The 22,500-nt window shown below is 42.3% G+C and overlaps 1 protein-coding gene across 1 annotated transcript in view; it reads left to right on the top strand.

Moving 5' to 3' along the window:
• LOC137996823 (unconventional myosin-IXb-like) overlaps positions 1 to 22,500 on the top strand; it is a 65,412-nt gene that overhangs the window by 42,161 nt on the left and 751 nt on the right. The window contains exons 24-45 of the mRNA XM_068842414.1: positions 1 to 3; positions 148 to 317; positions 1,672 to 1,743; positions 2,403 to 2,594; positions 2,922 to 2,982; positions 3,343 to 3,829; positions 6,391 to 6,530; positions 7,493 to 7,609; positions 8,882 to 9,039; positions 10,047 to 10,074; positions 10,307 to 10,351; positions 11,556 to 11,661; positions 12,526 to 12,608; positions 13,508 to 13,604; positions 14,441 to 14,521; positions 15,948 to 16,076; positions 16,459 to 16,564; positions 17,241 to 17,372; positions 18,383 to 18,509; positions 19,577 to 19,656; positions 20,420 to 20,583; positions 21,700 to 22,500. The exon at positions 1 to 3 is cut by the window's left edge and continues 147 nt beyond it; the exon at positions 21,700 to 22,500 is cut by the window's right edge and continues 751 nt beyond it. Coding sequence (XP_068698515.1) covers positions 1 to 3; positions 148 to 317; positions 1,672 to 1,743; positions 2,403 to 2,594; positions 2,922 to 2,982; positions 3,343 to 3,829; positions 6,391 to 6,530; positions 7,493 to 7,609; positions 8,882 to 9,039; positions 10,047 to 10,074; positions 10,307 to 10,351; positions 11,556 to 11,661; positions 12,526 to 12,608; positions 13,508 to 13,604; positions 14,441 to 14,521; positions 15,948 to 16,076; positions 16,459 to 16,564; positions 17,241 to 17,372; positions 18,383 to 18,509; positions 19,577 to 19,656; positions 20,420 to 20,583; positions 21,700 to 21,806 — 2,685 coding nt within the window. The 3' untranslated portion in view covers positions 21,807 to 22,500. The remainder of the gene's footprint in view (positions 4 to 147; positions 318 to 1,671; positions 1,744 to 2,402; positions 2,595 to 2,921; positions 2,983 to 3,342; positions 3,830 to 6,390; positions 6,531 to 7,492; positions 7,610 to 8,881; positions 9,040 to 10,046; positions 10,075 to 10,306; positions 10,352 to 11,555; positions 11,662 to 12,525; positions 12,609 to 13,507; positions 13,605 to 14,440; positions 14,522 to 15,947; positions 16,077 to 16,458; positions 16,565 to 17,240; positions 17,373 to 18,382; positions 18,510 to 19,576; positions 19,657 to 20,419; positions 20,584 to 21,699) is intronic.

Raw genomic sequence — 22,500 nt, 5'->3', positions numbered from 1 at the left:
CAGGTATTGTCAGTATTCTACAATTGATTAACTTTTTCTTTCGTTAGCGTAATTGCGAGTGCTTGCGGAGGCTGAAATGAAGTCTCGTGATTGCACCTTGTAAAGCCATTTATTTCCCAATTGCTTTGTTTGTTTGGTCCATTCCAGGCTGCTTGGCGCGGTTACCTTGTTCGCGCCGACCTCGAAATGCAATCTCTCGCAGCCCTTCGGATCCAGTCCCTTTGGCGAATGTACATGGCTCGGCACAGGTATATCGGTGTACGTGACAGGATAATTCTCTTACAGAGTCACGCAAGAGGATACCTAGAGAGGAAAAGGTTCGTTCGTCGGTAGTAATGATATTGATGTTACTGTTGTAGCGTGTTTTCTGTCACTTAAAGGGGCTAGGTCACGCTATTTTAGGCAATTTTGTTTAATTTTGTTAATTATGAGTTCTAAACGTCAAATTTGCAGAGCAAGAGTCTTTCATTTGCAAAATCACGGCCACATAACAACTGAGAATGATTTTCCAGCTTTGCAAATGACATTTTGATATAGACTGATATAAATTTGAAAAAAGGTGGGCCGACGTTTTTCAAATTTACCCAAATTCAATCCATTTCAATCCTTTCCAGTTTTTTCCATCCATGTCCCTTCTTGGCTTCCCTGTGTTTCGTTAGAGTTCTTCTATAGTTTTGAACAGCTATTTTGATATTTTAGTTAATTCTATGACCATTCGATCAGTGCTGAAATTGCCTAAATTGCGTGACCTAGCCCCTTTAACGACTACGGCCACCACGACCAAGATGATGATAACATTGATGATTAATCTCGACGACGTCGATAAAGATGGCAATTAAAGGTGAAAGTGAGAAATGATCCTCCCACTTATCTGGACAAAATAAAACACTTGTCTCTTATAGACACCTGAAAAATTCAGGTGTCTTCAGCGGGATTTGAGTCCTTTTCACGGGAACACGTGTGTCCGACAAATTGACCTTCTTCGAAGTGGCTTCATAGATCATTTTCTAGACCACTGATTGCACCGGTATCTCGGAGGTCATGGGGTCGAATCCTGTTGGAGCCACCTGGATTTTTCAGGTGTCTGTAAGAGACAATTGCTTAAATTGTCTATTTACTGAGTGCGAGGATCACTTTTCCCTTTCATCTTTAACCCGCACTTCAAATACTATGTAGTTATTGACTGACTGAGAGGGCTGGAAGGAAAAATATTTGGCCCGAGGTCATGGCGTGCGGACCGAGCGCCATGACCGAGGGCCAAGTATTTTCCCGTCCGTCCCGACCTAAACTCCGTCAATAAGCACTTTATCATATGGGCTCTTTACACTATTCATGGGCTCTCAGATTACGAAGTTTAGACAAAAGAAATAACAACAAATTTGCTCAGAAAATTTATCTAATGTGTTGTCTGCATTTGCTTTTCTGGCTGTAAATAACTTGTTTGAAAGCGACGAAATCCTCTAAAATGGAATCGCACGGAGTAGTACGTGTTCCTAGCAGGGCCGTAAGGCTTTTTCTGGCCCTGCTCGCGATAAGGCGTACGGCCCTCATACGGGGATTTTGCTAATAGTTTAACAGTGACAGCGCACGCGGGACCGTACGGGCCATATATATGATGAATATAATTATTTTATTGAAACATGACGATTGTTTTTTGTTATCATTTTGTAGGCATGTAGAAAGAATCCAACAGCACAAGGAACTCATGCTGCATAGGAATTCTAACAGCACATCCGTCACTCCGTAAGATTTAACGCTAGTAGTGTCTTGATCATTTGTACATTTTGAGATTGAAGAACTTCGCATTGATGTACGCAAATTTAGCAGAAGCGAAAGGGAAGCGTGAAAAAAATCAACCTTGAACAAGACTAGCTTCTGCTTGAAAACGGGGATTTCACTATTGCTTAGAGTAGCGTCCACAACTGTAGCGGTTGAAAGATTTCTTTATTTGCACACTGACACAGTGTCTAATACATGATCATTTGATAAGAAATGCGCCTTTTTATCGATGGTGACTCGGGGATAGTCGGAAAAATCCGAGTGTTCCTTTGTAGCAGTCGAACCTACGACCTCCCTTCCGATTGCAAGTTCGGATGCTCTACCCCTGCGCTATAGGAGGCTCGTGGGAGTTACGCCCTTAAATTACATGTAGGTTCATGATTTGTTTTGGTTGGGAAAGAAAATTACAGAGTAAAGTTGGACAAGTGAATGCATTTTCGTCTGTTGCTAAGTTGTCCTTAGCGTTGCCAGTGAAAAGCAGACTTTTAAGTCCGTATTATAGGAATACACCTGCTACGCTCCAAGGGGCAGGAATTTACAAGATAACGAGAGCCGTTACTTACCTCCCGCTCCAAAATCCACATTTGCATGCTGCTAATGTTGTTTGTTGTGTTGTCGTACAGTCGACAGGAAAAGACGCACTCGCGCTCTCTCAGCCGTTCAATGAGTGACCCGTCCCGATACAACAAAGTCTTCTACTCCGAGGATGAGTTAATGTCCGACGAAGAACGAATAGAGAATAAGAAAATAGCAGAGAAAACGATGAACGGCGAGGAGGAAAATCCGTGGTTGCCAAGAGAACGATCCACGTCCAAGTAAGCCAGAATACATCAATTGTAACTTTTAATCAGTCGCAATCGTGCCCTGAGCCTTTCTGCCTCTTTCAGGTTGCACAACGTCCTATTTATCTTCAAAAAACGTTTTAATTAAGGCATGGGACTGTACAATTATTTTGCTTTTTCTTCTCTTGAAAGCAAGAACCCCTTCTTTAGGAAGACCTTGTTGCATTCGTTTGCGTATTCCTAAGGAATACGTAAAATGATATTTCTAACAGGGTACAGCCTCTGTGTTTGTTGCAAATGTAGACGATGATAACAATTTTGTTTGTCACTCTCTGACTGCGTGATTTTTTTCTATTTTAGGGTAAAGGGCATTTCCCAAATGTTTGAGAACAGCTTGGCGCAAAATGAAGCAGCAACCAAGGTTTGTATAAAACACGAACAGTCCAGTCTGCGAAACGAGGCAATGTCATGAGCATGCGCACATGGTCTGTTTTCTGGTCCAAACTTTAGAGAAGTCATTCCTGTGAATCAAAAATTTGTGAGAAGATAAAATGTGGGATACTTTCGGAGGAAGAGCTATGTATGGTTATTGCTTGAGGATTAAGCATTGCTCTGTTTCTTGTCGGTGGTTTGTCGACGTATGATCGGCATGTGTCCAAGATAATCACCGAAGCACGTCTTCTTCGCGGTGTTTAGGACATCTTTAAGCATTCTTCGGTGTGACAAGAATAGTGGCATAGGCCTTTACATCTATAAAATTCCCTTTCTATTGCCTTTGCAGATGAACCGTCAGAGATCCAATTCGGAACCAAATAGCCCGGAACTGAAGCGAAAAGCGAGAACGCCCGATGTCGTACTCGAGCCAACAAAACCGCTTCGACACGCGTACAGTGAACTTAGTCCCATTCATTCTCCCACGTCACCCACAACCGAAGATCATCCGAGCGATATCAAAGCTCCGACTCTCTCCCGAAAATTTACGAGTAGTATACGGAGGCGCTTGTCATCAAAAGGGAAAGCCGGGCAGCGGTTTAGTGCTTCTGATGTCTTGGACGACCGTAGTTCCAGATCTCCTCCCAATGAGGTTGAATATGTGAAATCAGCTTTCCCAGGAACCTTAAATCGTGTTGAGCATGGCGGAAAAGTTAAAAAGGGATTTCTTCGTAAAATCGGTAGAAGTAACTCTCTTAGGAGACGATCCGACTCAAATTTAAACAAAATGACTGTGAAGAAAACTGATATGGATGGATCTTCAGCGTCTCATGAAGGTTAGAAGTTTGTTTCGAAAGTTTATTTTTACGGTGATTACAATACTCTAAGAATATTTAGTTAAGTGTCAGGCGATAGAATGCCATAGTGACCAATCAGCAGGGGTTAATGAAAGATGTTGCAACTGTTCGTTTGAAACAGGGCTCCTCCTCCGCCCCCCCCCCCCTGTTCATATCATCAGTAATAGGGGAGTTGAACAAGGACAACGGCAAAGTCAGCGAAAACGTCACTTAACAATTAGACCCTTCGCCCTTGCGGGCTACGGGTCAATAGCCCTTGAGGCGAAGCCGAATGGGCTACTGACCCTGAGGGCGAAGGGTATTAGTCCCTAGTTGGGTGATACTAATTTGCGAGGATTGCATCTTGCTAGCATTTGTACAATGAGTGAGGGTTAGCTGTCCAGTAACTGGATTGATACGAACGATTTAAAAAGTAAAAGTAGAAAATAAACTGTTAGTTGTTTCATTCTCGCGTTGTCGTCAAAACCTGAAATGTGGTGATTTGACGTCGTTGTTGTGCAGAGAACCGCAAAGATATATGCTAAAATGGTTGTGAGTAGAATGGATACTCCAAAATTAGGTTAGACACTTAGTTTTGTGATCTTAAGTTTAAATATGGTTTCACCAGAACATTTTATGAAAGATAACAATTTCGAGTCGGCGCTTAGACCTAATCACTAGAGATCTGTGCCTAACCCAGCAGTGTTGTTTATCTGTCAAAGCGGGTTAACACTGAGGTTTTCAGGTATTGCCACGTAACTTCACCAATTGTTACACCTTTGTATGTGTCATGAAGTTTCTCACCTTATTTTGGAGTATCCATTCTAGTCATAACGGTGCTAACATGCCTCGTGCAACACGATTGAAGTTCCTCTTTAACCAATGTCGTTCTTGCTTGGTGGCGTTGTCGTTGCCGTAGCCGTCTTCGTTGCTTAATCGCGTATTTTTCGGAAAACCTATGAGTGTCACGTGACATGGCCTCGCGGTCGAGTTTCCAGTCTGCGCTGCTGGATACCTTTCTTGCGGTGAGTGATTTACCGCAGCGTGTTTTACCTTGAAGTTCTGTAGGAACTCACGTTTAAACCTATAAGTTATGTTTTTAATGCTTTAACTTCTGAATTCTCACATTTTTGCTGATCGTTTGCAAATCCTTGACGACGCTGGCTCGGTTCAATGAAAACTTGCAAAGTAAAACAGTAATCCAACATGGCGCGTTTTTCCCCGTCAAATGCGAAACCTAATGCTTAAGTCTATTTTGCCACTGCGGCAAACGGCAAACCGCGGTTTGAAGTTTGCGGTCCACTTTGAAAACGATTTGCTAAATGTTCGTATTACCTGTTTACTCTTACTTGCAACTTAAATTTAAAGTTACGAACGTTTGGTAGCATCATCGGCTCGACATGTATGTCGAGGCCTGTCTTCCTCAATATTCGTAAGTGTTTTATTCCTTTCAACCCGAAGTAATAGATTGCTATATGAAACAACAGTACACTGCACCGCATTTCGTGATGTGATATAACGTTCCGATCTTCAGTAGTCCATGGCGTAGCTGTTTCTTGGGATGCCGAGCAAATCATTGGTCGACATGTGTCACTAAATGACACAGGAATGCAATGGGCACTCGAACGAAAGTGCACCGCAATTGGTTCTAGTAGAACAACACCTTGAGTCGCCAAAGACAGTAACACAACGCAGCCTTTAAGCCCTTTCACAGTGCAGTCTTTAAAGGGACAAGTGCATAGACATTCTCTTGGCAATCTCGTTCCCAGAGTCAGCGTTCCCTCGACTGGCGGTCGGGAAAGAGAGAGATTCGGGTCAAATCCAAAAAAAGGCCATATTTGATTGGCTGTTGAAAAGCGGTTTCATTCCCGATTTGCATTGAAAGTAGTCAAATACGTACGGCAACATTTGGAAAATGATCGACTTCCCGAAACCAGTCGGAAGGATGCTAAGGAGTAGGAGTGGCGCAGTGGTGAGAACACTCGCCTCCCACCAGTGTGGCCCGGAATCGATTTTCAGGCTCAGCGTCATATGTGGGTTGAGTTTGTTGGTTCTCTTCTCTGCTCCGAGAGATTTTTCTTCGGGTACTCCGGTTTTCCACTCTCCTCAAAAGAACCAATGTTTGATTTGATTGAGTTAATTTCAATTAGTGCTCTTATGCTAAATCCATTGACCCTTAAATAAAGTTGTTATTATAAACAGATTGTACACTATATTCTTTAAAGCCTCGTACTGAGCTTCCTTTAAGGAGAGCTCAAATTTCCCTAACCTCTCGAGATCGTAGTCCAGTGCTTTGTGGAAGTGCCAGATTTGCTTAGTCAGAAGACCCTTCACGCACGCGCAGTTATTGGACTATTCCAGAGTCTCCCGTGCCCTTTCCACCGAACAAGGGTAGCGGAGGCTCTGGGAACGAGATTGTTCGCTTGGGTCTTAGCCTCTCTCGTAGCCTGTAGTGAACCACTGATTGGTCAATCGTGCATTGCCACCTGCATTAGAGTTTGTGCTAATTGTAATTACTCACTGAAAAACCCATTAATTTATTCTTTCTCTTTTCGATGTAGACCTGACAAAAGCGCTGAAACAGACCAAAATCGTCAGCTGTGCCCTCACTCCAGTGCCTGCGCAATGGAAAAATACCGGCAATAAGTTTGTAAAAGGGAATGATGAGCTGGGAGAACTGGAAGCGTTTTTGATGAAGAAGGTATTAGTCTCACTTTACAGTGAAAGAAATTCCCAAGACTATGAGAGTCAGTAGCCAAAACGTTACAACAGCATCGCTGGCAGTTTCGCTGTCAGCCGTCTTATCAAAACTTAACTGAAACGAATTTCAGTGAATATTACTTATGACAGCGTAATAGCGCGGAATGTTATCATGTCGTGGTTCCTCCTCCCCCTCTGCTAGGGTTCAATTTAGATTAAGGGGTCAGCTTTCAGATTTCTTTACGATGGTCAATTTTCCATATCAATCCACAATACCTGACATACTTAGTTGGAACACTTAACGAATGGTTTAGAATCATCGTGTTACAAGATCGCAGCTTATCCCGTTTCCCCCTCCACCCAATTCAATGTCGTGTGAGAATTTTTCGGGTAACTGCTACTAGTTAATAAAATCAACATTAAAGGAGGGAGAAGACGGGCGTGGGTGTTCCAACAAATGTTACGAGTATTGCGGTTGATAAACCCATTCCTGGGGTTCAATGTAGTTGTGATAAAGATGGCTTATGCCGCTATCGGATTCGATAGCGAGAGTGTTATTAGTTGTGGCAACGTTTTCAAAGCATCTATTTTTTTTACTACAATTGCTTGTAATCTCGCAATCTAATTGGCTAATTTGCCGTTGTCGATAATAGTCTAGACAACGCTGTACGCGTCATGCTCGCGTCAACTTGTCACGCAATGTAATAGCCAATCAGGAAGGCCCATTTTGGGAAATAAACCAATCATATTGCGAGAAAGTTATAGACAACGCTTACTCTTTCTTTGTGTCATGATTTTGGTCACGCTCTTGTTAAATAGATTGAAACAATTGAAAAGTATGTGTTGGCCTTTCGGTAATATTCCCAGAGATAAAAATCTGCTTGTAAGAATGCAAATCAAACCTGATTGAAACTGACCACCACCCAGCGAATCTCCCAACTTTTCTTTCATTCTGTGTGTTAGGTGTCTATGCTAAACAAAGAAGAGAATAAACGAGACACTATCGTAGACCGAGTGTTTAGGAAAAGCCTTGAGGAATTCCATATGCAGCTCATATCGACTTATTCTGTTCTTATGAAGGTAAGTGATACCGATCACCTCGGCTGCTTCAGAGACGTTTCCTTGAAAGCAGGAAAGAAAACCTCGGCACGTGACGTCAGTGCAACGTCTCTTCCACTTAGGCTTTAAATTCAAACTGGTTGTAGCGGGTTAAGAGGTTTATTATTCGTCCAAAGGTCGTAAACGACTTGGACGAGAGGAGGAGATCCGTGCATATATTGGTTTCCTTTCCTTCTGTTTAGAGAGGGAAATAAAGGAAACCTCTACCAAGCTCGTAGATGATGATCAGTTTGTTAACACTTGTTTGGGAGCCTTGAGTTTCAATGAAAAAGTCTTTTCGTTTCACAGAGGGTCCTTTGCGTAAATGAGGATTTTTCAAAACGCGTGAATAGGCTTTCCCCTGGTTTACTTTAGGCTCTTTCGCAGCGAGTGCAAGTGCGAAGTATGTTTATCCTCAAATCAATATTTTTTTCTTGATATAAAAAATAAAACAGACTACTTTGATAAAAATCTCTCAATCGCCTATCGTTCTCACTTCAAATCTGGTATTCTCGTTAAATGGCGGTTGTGCTCGGTCATGAATTATTTCAGTTATGATACTGCAACGTTCATCCGATGAGCAAGCACAGTTCACCCAACCAGAACCAGAAGTTGAGCACAACACAACAGTTTTTAATGGAGGGTCGAAATTTTAATGTTACGAATTCATAAGATTCGCGTTAATTGGTTGCAGGGTTGGCCCGGTGGTGAGTTGAATCGCCTTTCAGCAGGGTGGTCCGGGTTCGATTCCCATACTAGATGCTATACGTAGGTTGGGTTTGTTGGTACTCTACTCTGCTAAGAGGTTTTGCTCCGGATACTCTGGTTCTCCCCTCTCACCAAAGAACCAGCATTTCAATCGTTCTGCTTTGTCTCGCTAATCGCAAGTACAGCAACGTCGCAGCTCAACAAGGTCGAACCGAAAGCATTCTGTGGCGCCTGTGGCCGGCGCAATACGGTCCATGCATGACCTTGGAGCACATCATCTTACAGCCAGATGGAATCGGCTGTATGCTGTTTTTTTTGCTGAAAGAGGAAAACCGGAGAACCCGGAGAAAAACGCTTGGAGCAGAGTAGAGAACCAGCACAAACCCATCGGTTTATTGTGATGGTGATGATTATGGTTATTGGAATTCGATACATCATTTTTTCTTCCGTGCTTAGCAACGGCATGTATTTCTTTCGTAAATTGAAAATCGCGCTTTGATACGGAATCGACAGATTCGCTTTACTCATTTCTTTTCTTCATGACAGGGTGACACGTCATTTACTCTGAAATATGAGGATGTGATGGGCCAGTTTGAGTTCACACTGAACAAAATAATCAGACGTGAGCGAATTATCGACCGTTTTCCTGTCATTATGGGTGTAAACGCATTTGCTGGAGTCCTGTCCGAGTTCATCACCTCCAGGTAATTTTTTCATTTGCTGTTACTCCATGAGCACACGGACTGTAACTTATTCATGTAGGGCGCTTCGAACCGCGGCTAAACGATCCATGCATGCATAATCTTGAACCACACAACCACTGACAAATTTAAAACGTATTCTTTAGAGAGTATTGTGGGAAGAGACTAAAGACGCTTTCTATTTGACATAACTAATCGGCCAGACCAGGGCATTTGAAAGGACACACTTCGTGGATGATGTACACTCCTCCAGAAGAATGCGAGGGATTATCGTGCGATTGTTCCTTCAAATTGTTACATTTTCTTTGCAAACGGACGGGTCTGGCCGGCCAGTTTTGACAAAAGGAAAGCGCCAGCAGAACCGACACTCAAGGTCTTTAAAGAACTGAGGAGAAAGTACTGCCTTTGTAAGCACATCTGCAGATGGTTTGACTTTCAAGTCTTCTACAATAAGTGAATGAAGGGGGTAGTTTCTAAAGAAACTGTGGTGCTGCGTCGGTGGGGAAGTAGTATACAAAAATTTGGTTTTATCAACGGAGTTGGTAATGTAAATTGGCGAATCGGTGGCCAATTTGCATTATCAACTCCGTTGATAAAACCAAATTTTTGTATACTTCTACAATAAGGACGATAAACCGTTGGCCTGTCGTCGGCTCACAACCCGTTTTCTTGAAATTCTTTGGGTCGATGAAAGACCAATACACGGTAGAGGGCTCACAACCAGCCTCTTGAGACAGATAACAACAGTGTTATGGACAAAGAACAAAGTAGCACGAAGAAAATGCGGTTAGTTATTGTGCGGATCTAGAGGAGATGCCGTCGAATGTCAACTCCTTCGAAGAAACCTCTTCAAGACTTCATCTGAACTACTGCTGGCATTACTATATTCCATTGCTAGAGCTCAGAGGGCCGCATACCGATCGCACAGTCCTTAAAAAGTTGATACTTAACTCGCGTTCCTCTGTGACAAATAGAAAACTTACATTCATTTTCCTTCTGTTTTATTGCAGAACGCTTTCTCCGAGCAAGCCACCTAAGGTAATGACGCGACTATTTCAACTACTTCTGTCTTCATAAGAGTGGGCATTCACAGTTTTTCTTGTGCTCTGTATCGTTAACACGACACAGGATGGAAACTGAATTTTAAGTGTCAAGTAAAGGCGTCTTCGAGTTGATTAAGTTTTGCTGATTTGGAGTTTTTTGGAGTTGAATATATTTATGTAGATATTTACGCCTTGTCCTTGTAATTGCTTTCTGTTCTTTTCAAAAGCAACACAAGAAACCTGTCAAGAAGCGAAAGTCATCGGAGCTTATCGTAAGTAGTGCAGTGGAACCTCCATGAAGCGGCCACCCTCTACAAAGCGGCCAGTAATCAAAGCCCCGAAATATTTGTGGACCCTTAATGCAACGTTTCAGTTACGGACATTGCTGCCTTTTCCGATTATAAAATCAACTTAGTTTATCCTGTTGTTTAAATTGTTCATGTTAAGTTGGGAGAACCTCATCTCATCAATTTGAGGAGAATTTTTTTTTTTTTTCGAATAGTACATTCTTTTTGTTCGGTATTAGAGCTGTTTCTTGTGCGAAGTTGTCGCAAGCCTTCAAAGGTGTTTGTTTTAGAATAAAGTGACGTTTTTACTCAGGATTATGCTAATTTCTGACGAAGCGTGCACTAACGGTTACCCCGAGGGTGGCCGCTTAATAGAAACTTCACTGTATTATCCTTTGTAACAAGTGGAGCTGTTAGAAAGAAATGAACTGTATGCCATTAGGGCCGTTTATACGAGAGAAAATAAGCCGCGGCTTACTCTGGCCGTGGCTTACATGAGACGCGAACACCCCGTATAAATGGTACAAAATCTACGTTCACGGCTTTCTCAAGCCGCGGCTTATCCTGGCCTGGGAGTTTATACTCGTATAAATAGTTCCTTTCGCGTATTATGTACGCCGCGGCCAGAGTAAGCCGCGGCTTATTTTCTCTCGTGTAAACGGCCCTAATGTAGTTATTTGCTCAGTTAACTGAGTTTCTTGCCGTCAAAACGGACAAAATCGGCTGTATAGAGGTTTTGCACGGCAGCCATAATGCAAAACATTTTCATTGTTCTTGCCATGCAATATGGGTGCCGTGCAAAACCTCTATTCGCTCTTTTTGTTCTCATTTCTGTACAACATGGTTTTTTTCCTCCCTGTCTTTTTACTACGCATGTTTTAAAGACGACCGGCCTTGGCACAGATGTCTAGCACACCGGGAAAAGTGGCGGAACTATGAGTCATTTCATTACAACTACGAAAATTCTCGAGACTCCCCTTTTGTCGTGCTAATTGACCCTGGTCGATTATTAAACCCCACAGGGATGACATACGGCGAACTGATAAAAACGCGACATCAACATTATTGTTGGGTGGGATAAAGTTGTTCGTTCTTTGAACAGCGGTATCGTGTGATGCCCATTTTCTGAAAAATCGCTCGTAATCGTTGTCCCGTGTATGTGACCTGCATCCTTGTGTTTTCTTGACAGGAGTTTAACGGCCACAAGTTTTCTACCACACAATTCAGCATCCCAACTTTCTGTGAGCATTGCGGAGGCTTCATATGGGGTCTTGAGAAAGGTTTTGTTTGTCAAGGTGGGTGTCTCGATGAACGCAGCAGAGTAAAACCAATTTTGTGTCGAACGTTTTTTGAATTCGAAACATAGAAGTGACCCTCCTGCTCATCTGGACAGTTTAAGCAATTGTCTCTTACAGACACCTGAAAAATTCAGGCGGCACGCTACGGTTTGTCGGCACCCTGACGATTTGTACGTGTTCTTGATCTCGGCATTTTGTATGCATGCCCTATTCTCAAATTCTGATTGACTCGCCGGCTTCTCTGAAAGTGTCGGCCCGACTCACAAAAATCTGTTGCAGTGAAAAAGATTTTACGAATCCGGCCGATTTTCGTTTCCATGAATCGGCCGCAAATCGGGTGTCAAAATACACCTACGATTCGTGCTCCGATAATGTATGTATGTTGTAATTGTAAGTGTTAACAAAATCGTAGATGTAAGTAGTTATAATTGTATAGTTTGTAAATCTGTGTATTCGTTGTATTTGTAATTCAATAGAGGAAGAAGAAAAAAATGTCGGGTCGACAAATTGCCCACCCTTTGATCTCCCCACCAAAAGCAAACATGTTTTACCATCCTTTCCTCAAAATTTCGCTTTTTATCTGCCGAACAAGACGTGCAAAGTGATCAAAACTAGCAGTAATTTGGTTCCACGACCGTGATGTGACAGGCATGGGTCTATTCTCGATTTTTCGTTAGCAAGTAAAAATATTTTAGCCTAGGTTCGCTTGAATAAATAGCAGTCGCTATCTTCAAACTAGCATGTTAATGTTGACGCTTTGTTCATGGTGAACGGGCACTTGGGATTTGACGTCCGAAATTTTGTTGTGGAAGATGTCTTGCCACATCATTTGGTCATGTTTGTTTGCTTCTTTCCTTGCAGAATGTAGATTTACCTGCCACAAGAAATGCCACACCAAATCTCAGACTATTTGCCGAAAAAGATCAAGTAAAAAAAAAGGAAAGGTGAGAATTTTTAGAAGAGGAAACAAATCTGCATGTTCATGATCCTGCTTTGGGCAAACTCCCTTTGAATTGTGGCTGTTTCTGCGTATGTAGGATGGGCCATGCAAGGGTTAGAGACCTGGCTAAGTCGGCCACATCTTGCTGGACAGAAGAAGCCACTGGTAACATTAGATAACATCCACCGAAACTATCTTTCCCTTGCGGTGAAATTACCTTAGTAACACTGATCTCTTACTTTGAGTTTAAAAGAATAAAGAAAAGATTTTGAAGGGTTAGAAACTTCGAACCCGTACCTTCTTCACGCTTTTGCCGATATCCGCAAGCGAGTCAAACTATTAAAATTCCAGAATTTTCACCGAAAGGCTGACCGTTTTAAAATCGGTGCTCAGACCTAAATACTCCGTATCTGTGACACATCACTAAAACTTTATTTCTTTCTGAACAGAGTGTGTCTCTTCAGTTCTGTAAGATTTCCATTTTTACTCATTTCCGTAAGGGTGGGGAATATAAATTTGTGTAACTGAACATGTCGCGTGAGGCATCGATAGTCCACAACGTAACATCGAAAATTCCGTGCCCTTCTCTTTTCTAATAGTATGTGGTTACTTACATGTAAACGTCCCCCGGGAATAAGGTTTATGTGACGGGGCCTACGGTTTATAGTTCTATGCAGGATTAGAATATCAAAACAGTGGCATGCGAGCGGGAAAGCAGTACCTTCTCCTCATTCTCTGGTCCGGCGGGGGCCCGAACCCGCAACTACCCGCGTGATATTCCGATTCTCAACGTACTGAGCCAACCGTTCGGCGATTGCATTAACTTTCATTTTTTGTCAAGTTTATGTTATTCGGCATGGATCATTTCCGACTGATCGACTGTCTTTGGTTTTCTTAATTTAGACGCAGCTGTTTGGTGGCGACTTGTCCTGTCTTGTATCCGATGAAAACTCAGTTCCGGCGCTTGTCGATAAACTCATCCAAGACATCGAAAAACGAGGTAAGGCTGTTCCTGTGGTACGCGGGTAAAAATAAGACAGCATAAACGCAGTTTCTCGTCTGGTCGCCTTCCGCCACCCTGCGAGACTCGGCCTTGGTTTGAAACTGTCTCCAGGCAACGGCTTGCGCATCGTGAATAAATACTTAGCACGATTTCTGCAGAGTCTTTTCTTTCTCGCCGAGTTAAGAAAGGCTCTGCTGGCAGGGTGGCCTTCCACTAGCAATGATTAAAATTTGGTATTACTGGACCGGACTTGGGTGACTATGAGGTTTGCGCGTAATCCAAAGAAGATAATCTGAGTCTTGTGACATATTTTCCGAAGGCACCTCGCAGTATTATCGTACAGCGTTTTAGTTTCACAAAATAACTTGCGTGGTGAGAGAGAAGGGAGCTGACTCTTTGCTTGATGATAGCTCTCCTTCGTAAGTCAACCCACCCCACCTGGCTCGACGACGACATTAGAGAGCCTTAGATTCTAGGACGAAACGACTACGAGTACGAGATTTTCTCATAGAACAACAGTGAGCGCTCGCAAACCAGCGTCATTTTGGCGAGAAAAAGGTGATACCGTCGTCATTTTAGTACGAGGTTTTGCAAAAACGGTAGCAGTTTTGGCATTTTTTGATCAGCAAAAAAGCTCAGTTACCAGCAGTTAGAATTACTGAGGAACTATACATGTACTACTAAGAGTACGATTAATCGTACGGGTTATAAATGTTCTAAGTATTTTCACTAAAAACGGGCAGTCAAAACTGGTACTCGTTCTCGTCCTTGTCCAAGAATCTAAATGTCTCTATTGTTATTTTGATTACTTTACTTTTATTCTCTTGCTGCAGGTTTATACACGGAAGGACTGTACAGAAAATCACCCAGTAATGTTGCCGTTAAAAAACTCAAGAATGACGTTTGTACATTAGGTTAGTTTGGGAAAGATGAAGTTATGTATGTTGAAGATGAACGTGTCTCGCGCTTGAGTCTCGATTTAGGAAAGGCAGATATTTGAATTGTGGATTGAAACAATTTGAGAATTTTTCAGGCTTTTCTTTCGCTTCTGCGTTCACAAATGCGATGATTCTCAACCTTAAAATAAAGTGAATGAAGGGGTAGTTTCTAAAGAAACTGTGGTGCTGCGTCGGTGGGGAAGTAGTATACAAAAATTTGGTTTTATCAACGGAGTTGATAATGTAAATTGGCCACCGTACAGAGATTCTAAAAGCTGACGTTTCGAGCGTTAGCCCTTCGTCAGAGCGAATCGAGGGATTATGGGTTACGTGTAGTTTTTATAGTAGAGTAGGAGCTACGCTATTGGTGGTAACATGGCAACGTGAAAAATAGGAATATATTAGTTAAATGAAAAGCGTTCGTTAATACCGTGGGGATTAAGGGTGCCGATTTGAAAGATGAATTTTTGTTCCAGATTCTTGCGACTTTCCGTCGTGCCTAGATGTAGGGAAAGGCCGCAGATAGCCATGTGTTTTTTGGAGTGGTTAGGCAGATTGAAATGGCGAGCGACTGGCTTGGATGCATCCTTAAAATAAAGTGTTTGTGCGCTTTGTCTTTGAACGCTGTCGTTTGCTCTACCGAAAGGTTCCTTGGGAAAATCGCTATGGCCGGGTTTGTCGTGTGGCTCAAGCGGTGAGGGTAAATGAAGGAATGAGTTTGTGGAGTGGCATGTGGCATGACCTGCGAAATGACGTATTATGCGGGATTTAAATGTGTGCAGAATGACCCTAACCCTAACCCTAACCCGAGGCCTGGAGGAGTATGGGTTACAGTTAGGCATAGGCTTATCCGCAGGTCATGCCACAGCCACATGCGATTCCGTAAACTCATTCCTCCTTTTACCTTCACCGGGGCTCGAGTAACTCCTAATTTTTTATCACACTACAGTGAACTACGCAAGGGAACGGAAGATGTTAAAATCATGACTGCTATGCACGACTGGTGATGTGGGTGTCTTTGACGGCTTGACTTCATAAGACTTCATCTGGATGGGACTCAAATCTGGAAATGTTATGTGCAATAGACCAATTTCGATGTATTAAAATTCAGTCCCTAAGGAAAGGCATCATCTCGATGCTCTGGGGAATAAATGTAAGGAGTTGTATTAGTTTATTCCCCAGAGCCTCGAGATGATGCCTTTTGTTTAGGACTGAATAATTGGTCTATTTTCTTGTTCTTATTTGACGTTTCCTTTGGACGATTGGTTACATTACCGAGAGAAAAGAATGGTTTCTCCTGGATTAAGAGCTATTTCCCCCTAAGGAAAGTTGCTAATATGACAGCGACTACAGTATCCTTCAAGTCCACTCATTAATTACGATCTTGTGTTTTTTTTTTCAGGAATCGATTCTGTAAATTTAGAAGAGCTAACTGTGCACGTTGTAGCAGGGCTGTTGAAGTTGTTCTTCAGAGAGCTGTCTGTTCCCGTCATCACAGCTGATTTTTACACAGATTTCATGCGGACTGCAGGTGAATTTTGCCCTCCCCTCTGCGCCACCCCAGCATCCCGCTTGCCATGCTTCCCGTAAAGAGGCTCTTAGGGCTTCGTCGTGCGTTCTTACTAGTTTGTTTATATATGCTAGATCAGTCTCGTTCTTACGTTTGCTCTAAATCAAGCATAAAATCGAGGCCAATGTGTTGAAAGTAACTGATTTACGTCTAGAAAGGTTACCCAGCATTAACTTCCTTTTCATCCTAGTTCTAGTTCAACTGGTTATCAGTCTTTCATTTCGTCCTCTTAACAAACTGTCTTAAAGGAAAAAAGGGTACAAGCACAAAAATTGAAAAGGAAGGGAAAAAAGGTCTTAGTAGTTTGTTGAAAAAAAATAATCGAGGACGCATTTGTTTTCAGAACTTAGCGATGAAAAGGTACGGCTGCAGGCTTTATGTACGTTGGTGCAAAAACTTCCTCAAGCGAGCAGATGTACTTTGGAAAGACTAGTGTTTCATCTTGCGAGGTAAGAAATTCGAAATTTTATTAATATTCTGATTTAAAAGGAAAAAAAGAAAAAGAGAGTTTGCTGAGATACTTTGATGGACCGAATGCGCTCATTCCCGGGATCGCACAAAAGGTAGGCTTTCACAAAACACCACCTTGACTCCATAAATGTTACAAAATAGAGCACAGCTAATCATCGAGTTTGGCTGCAGTTTAATCCATTTCTTCACACGTCTTATCAAAAAAAAAAGCTTGCAAAGATTAGAACGATCAATCTATCCTTATTAGAGTTTGCAAAGGTTACATTCATGCCGTCAAATAGGTTTATAGCGTTATATAGCGGAGGCAGTGTGGCCCAGTGGTTAGGGCGCTTGCCTTGAGATCCGGAGATTTCGGGTTCAAGACCCGCTCTGACCACTCGTTGAATTTGATCCTGGTAGTCCCTGGTTTAACTTCCCAGCCGTACTTGAAAATAGCCAACTGGTTTGCCTCCAGCCAGTTGGGATTCTTAACAGTTGTTGTTGTTCTGTTCTGTCGTTTCGTTGTGTTTCGTTGGCCCTGAAAAGCCCCTGTGGGGAGCGGTCAATTAAGTATGTATTGTATTGTATTGTATAAATTCGCCGTCACGCAATATGGCAGACAAAACAGCGGGTTGTTATTTAACTGAATTAATGTGGTTGTTGGTGCCTTTACAGAATTACTCAACATCAGGAGGAAAATAGGATGAGCGCAAATGCATTGGCCATCATATGGGCGCAGTGCGTAATAGAGACGCCACCGGGAATGAGTGCGCTAGAGAGCATGCGTGACGTCGACAAGCAAGCCAAGTGAGTAACTCAGATCAAAAGTCCTTCTTATCGCTGTCATAAATTGATTACCACGCCTTTGGATCTCGTAACGAAAATGTTACTGTGGCAACCACTGGCGCACGACTATGAGCGGCAAAATTGAAAGAAAAATGGCCGACACTAATTTTGACGACTTGCAAAATCTAAAGCAAAAGGTAAAAAAATATATTCGGCAACTAAAAGTAATCAAACCTGAATGAACTTTTTTTTTATATTTTGAACTAATTTTGTATAGATAAATCTTTCACAGGAAACGATGGGGAGATTTTTGTCTTGTTTTTTTTTTTTTTTTCAGTAACAATAAAATGCACAATCTTCGCGTACAATTCGTAATTAAGAGAAACTCGTTGTTTTTTCAAAGTCTTCAAATTGTACTCGCTGAAAGGTTCACCCACTTTTTAGGACTTTCAAAAAGTATCAGTCTTACCAAGTGATTCCCAAGTGTACTCGAGATCAAGTGATTCCCTCTGCAAATGAAAGTTGATTTTTGGTGGTATGAAAAACAAAAATACAAGCCATATTAAAAATTATGTAGTTAGACTCCCTTGAAAAAAAATTGCGAAAGCGAATTATGTGTACATCATCATAGAATGCACTTGTGATGAGGGAGGGGAAAACCGAAGTACCCCGAAGTGAAACCAACCAGAGCAGTGGTCTTTTTTTCCTGAAAATCTCCGAAAACGTTTCGGACCCGAAAAGCAATGGGTGAAACTGAGATCTTTCTAATTAGTAATCAACTTTGAACAGGTTCTAAGACCAGAGAAAACAAAGCAACCTCAAAGTAAAAAGCGTTATATGTTACCTAAAATCAGGCTGCTTGAAATACGCCTGAAAAGTCCCCCGTCCGCCCGTCCGTCCGTCCGCCCCCGATTAGGGTAAAGACATAACAAACTCATTCCTTTTACCCATGACCAGTGGTGAATATCTGACTTGCCACGTCTTCAAATGGTGGATAAGCAATTCACTTTTCCGTTTGCTTTTCGTTTTAGATGCTTGGAAACTCTTATTCTCGGTCAGCTGAACAAGATCCGTTCAACTATTAATAACATCCGGGTACTTGACAAGGCTACAGACTCCGCGCACCAGCGCCTGTCAGTATTGAACTTCAGCAAAAGGGTAAGTTCTTAATAATCGCAGGCTCGGCGTACGCGTCTTTCGTATGCAATACCATTAAAATGCAGGACAGACTCGTGGAGGTTTACAGTTCTTTCTCTGGGGTGAGATCGGACGTCTGCCTGTAAAGAAGCCTCTGGCAGCCGCTACCGGGCCATATTTGATCACTCACCCAACCCATGCATGACAGACAACGACACTTGGGGTCACCCTCTACTCTTCACAAGCAGTGGGGTCTAACTTCCCACATGCAGTAGGGACTTCACGATCTACGACGGCGTCTTCAACGAAAACGTCACCTCAAAATATAACTTTGCACTAGCATAAGTTTCTCGCGGTTAGGCCATCTCGTTCTCGTCGTACATTGTGGGCGAAGTATCCTAAAAATAAATTGGTACGAGCGGTTTCAGAGTAAAAATGGAGACCGAAAGATTCACATTTTTGCGCTCGGGTTGTCGTCAAAAGCTCAAATTTGGTGATTTCACGTCGTTGTTGTGCAGAGAACCGCAGGAATAAAAATGCGTGCAGCACGTGCAGTACGATTTACTTTTTCTCTTTTAACGAATGATATTGTTGTTTCGTGGTGTTCTCGTTAATGACCGCGTCGTAGATCGTAAAGTCCCTAATGTTGTTATTAGACGGGGCACCTACGGTTTATAGTCCTTATCCGAGAAAACTTGAAAGTCAAACCATTTGCAGGATAAAATTACGAAGGCAGCACTTTCTCCTCAGTTATTTTTAAGACCCTGAATGTTGGTATGATCGAGGTTTGAACCTTCAGTCTCCCGCGCGTTAATGTTTAATGTTACTTTCACGAAGTGTCCTTCCCACCCTTCTTATTAACTTCCACGTCACTTGTCACCGAAAATTTCAATAAAGTTTCCCTTCAACTTTGTTCCTCGATCAAACATTAAACAGTTATTATGAGTCCAGTCTAAAAACAATTTCCAAGGGTATAAACTCGGAATCGACTATGAATGAGTGTGTTTAATGTAGAGACTTTATTTGACTGAATGGTATCATCAGTGATGCAAGGTTCTTTTTGTTTACAATGTAACGTTTCACCACAGGGTAAAAAGTTATTTGAAAATGATCTTGAAGGAGAAGCACATGAGCTGAATCAAGAGATCTTTGAACTACAAGAGCGAAGGTTAGTTTTTCTCCCTCGGTATTCTTAGGGAACTCTTCGCTCGCAACCGATCTTGGTCGTTACTACGTAACTCTTCGTTGCAACGGATCTTTCTTGTTCCACTGCATGTGTCTTGGAACATTCACTGCAAGGAAAGAGTGAACCACTGTTAATGTGGTAGCCGAAACTAAGATAAAACTCTCATTCAAGTGCATATAAATATGTATAGCTTTGATTTTGATTTTCTCTGGGTGCAGGGATGGCGCAGTGGTGAGAGCATATGCGGGTTGAGTTTGTTGGTTCTCTACTCTGCACTGAAAGGTTTTCTCCGGGTACTTCGGTTTTCCCCTGTCCTCAAAAACCAACATTTGATTTGATTTGCGTTAACTTGTTAATTTGAATTTACAGTGTCCTCGATTAGTGCTCTACAGCGCTAGAAGATTAGACACTTTAGTCAATTTCCTTTTCTTCCCTAGTTGAATAGGAGCTCTGTTTTGAGTCCGAAGGGGTAAGAGCGAACGGGTGGGAGACGCCGCCGTGCGTGGCGCATCCCTGAGCTGGCCGGGAGTCTCGCCAAAAACCTCGAAAACTGGAGAAACCCTTTGGAGACAGATTGTTATCAACTAGAACCCAGCCCACTTACCATCGCAGAGGTGGTAGGCGCGGCTGATGACCACTACGCCAGCCTCACTTCCATGACTTGCATAAGTTGATAAATTTACATCAGTTCCTGGTCGGTTTCCGAGAATTACTTGTTAACGTTGTGTTTTATTCGTTATCGCAGAGCCCTTCTCACAGAAAAACTGACCAGTTTAGGATCCGCCAATCCTAGACTTGCAGACAGCGAGGAAGATCTGGCAAGTGACGATTTTCAAACGGATGACGATTTGGAGGGGGTTGGAGACGAGGAGCAGGCAGAGGAATACGCAATCACCTTTGACCTCCCCGGTAAGTCGCTGGTTTTTGTCTTGAACTAATTCGTTGCCTATCTCAGCATCTGCGGAAAATCCATCCCCCTGAAATGACGTTATTTAATCCGATTAAGTCAACAATGAGAATGAAACCCAGTTGGCAAAACCTAATAATAATAATAATAATAATAATAATAATAATAATAATAATAATAATAATAATAATAATAATAACGATTTGACAGTATTTCTACATGGTAGCTTTACATCCGTCTTATTAACAAAGGAGCTAACTACTTAAAATCTAACTAATTACAACGTAATACACAAGTTGAAAACTGTTGAAAATTGTAAGATCTAAAAATGCTATAAATTAATTAACCTAATTTATAACACGGCAAAGTGGAAGAAACGACTGATGAGATCATTCTAATAAGGAGCGCGCGTAAGGCAATGGATATCGCTCGTCGCATCTCAGCGCTCCAAGTTCGAATCCCAGCTGGTGCGTTCCAAAGTTCACTCAGCTTTCCATCCATTCGTGGTGGGTAGAATGAGTACAAGTATTACTGGGAACAAGTTGTGCTTACAACGGGATTAGAGTCGCAGCCACCCCTAGCGTTAGTTACGGTAGAAGCTAAGGGAAAAGGAGTCTTCGGGTTGCCTTCGACCTTGGTCGGTCTCTTGTCTTGTCTTGACAGCCCTTGCGCGATCACCATGGATGCTCTTTTTCAACCGAAACTAAAGGAAAGATTCGCGTAACAATAGAGCTTAATTTGCGAAGTGTTGGTTCAGAGCCTGGTTTTTACGTCGCTCCACTGAAATGACCTAAATGTGGCAAAAGAGCTTTTAAGAGAGTCAGGCTTGTCCTAGCTCCTCACGTAGTTAAAACTTCGTGAAGCTAGGACAAGCTTGACAAAACTGCACACTAGTGCCAATGTATGAACAGCAACTTGCCAAAAAGAATAAGTTGAAAAAGCTCGACTCTTATCACGACAAATTAAAGTTATTTCGAAAAGTGAAAGAAAATCGAGTACAAAAGGTAAGGGCGCCCATTTCTCGTGTTCTCGTTACGTTCGACGTTCTATGGCGACACTGTCGGCAAAAATGAAAGCAATAACTGTATAGGTAAACTCTTGTCATTTCTCTTTTGTAGCCACTCCTGTTCAGTTGAGTCATTTGACCAAGAACCGTGCCAAACAACCAGTGGGAAGACGGCGTCCGACACGGTCCAAGTTACGCGAGCACATGGTGGAAAGCTGAGCCTCTTTAACCATTCCCTCGTATGAGAATCATGGCAAAGAGATGTGGAGAGGGCGTTGGCTCCAAGAGCTTGAAAGCAAACGCGATTAACAGACATTACTTTTTACTGGAGTGCTTGTAACAGTTAATGGATATGCTGAAAAAGATTTGCATTGCAGGTAGTTAAAATAAAATTTCCCAAAAATTGCAACCATCATGGGTTTAAACTAAGCATGGTACGTTAAAACAGTAGCTTATGGAGCCTTGGCAATTCCATCTTAATCAATCTTTGGATTGAAACAACGCCCATTACGACTTATCCTTGCCGCGATCTCATGTATTTCACGAGCAAAAGAATCTTGTAAAATAAAAATAGATATGGCAATAATGAACTTATACATCGCCTAGCTGTTCGAAATGTATTCCTCATATCTTTACATTGGAAAATGTCTTAGGAGTATTTTGGGTATTTTTCAAGCTGGATATGATGTTTTTCTTTCTTCTGATTTGCCCCGGCTGCAAGTCAGTTATTGTAAATAGGACGTAATTGTGATGGTGTTGGTCGTCAATATTCTCGTTATTAGATGAGACTGTCGCCTTGCGTGACTTCAAGGTCACGGCAAATAGTCATTGAGTAACGACCCATTCAGTGGTGATGGCGCAGGCGCCATTTGGTTTTCTGACGAGGTGAATGATTACGTCGAAACAATATTTG

The sequence above is a fragment of the Montipora foliosa genome, chromosome 3, assembly GCF_036669935.1.
Source record: "Montipora foliosa isolate CH-2021 chromosome 3, ASM3666993v2, whole genome shotgun sequence".
Taxonomy (NCBI): domain Eukaryota; kingdom Metazoa; phylum Cnidaria; class Anthozoa; order Scleractinia; family Acroporidae; genus Montipora; species Montipora foliosa.
The sequence above is the reverse complement of the archived record's forward strand: the minus strand, read 5'-3'. Positions and strand labels throughout refer to the sequence as shown.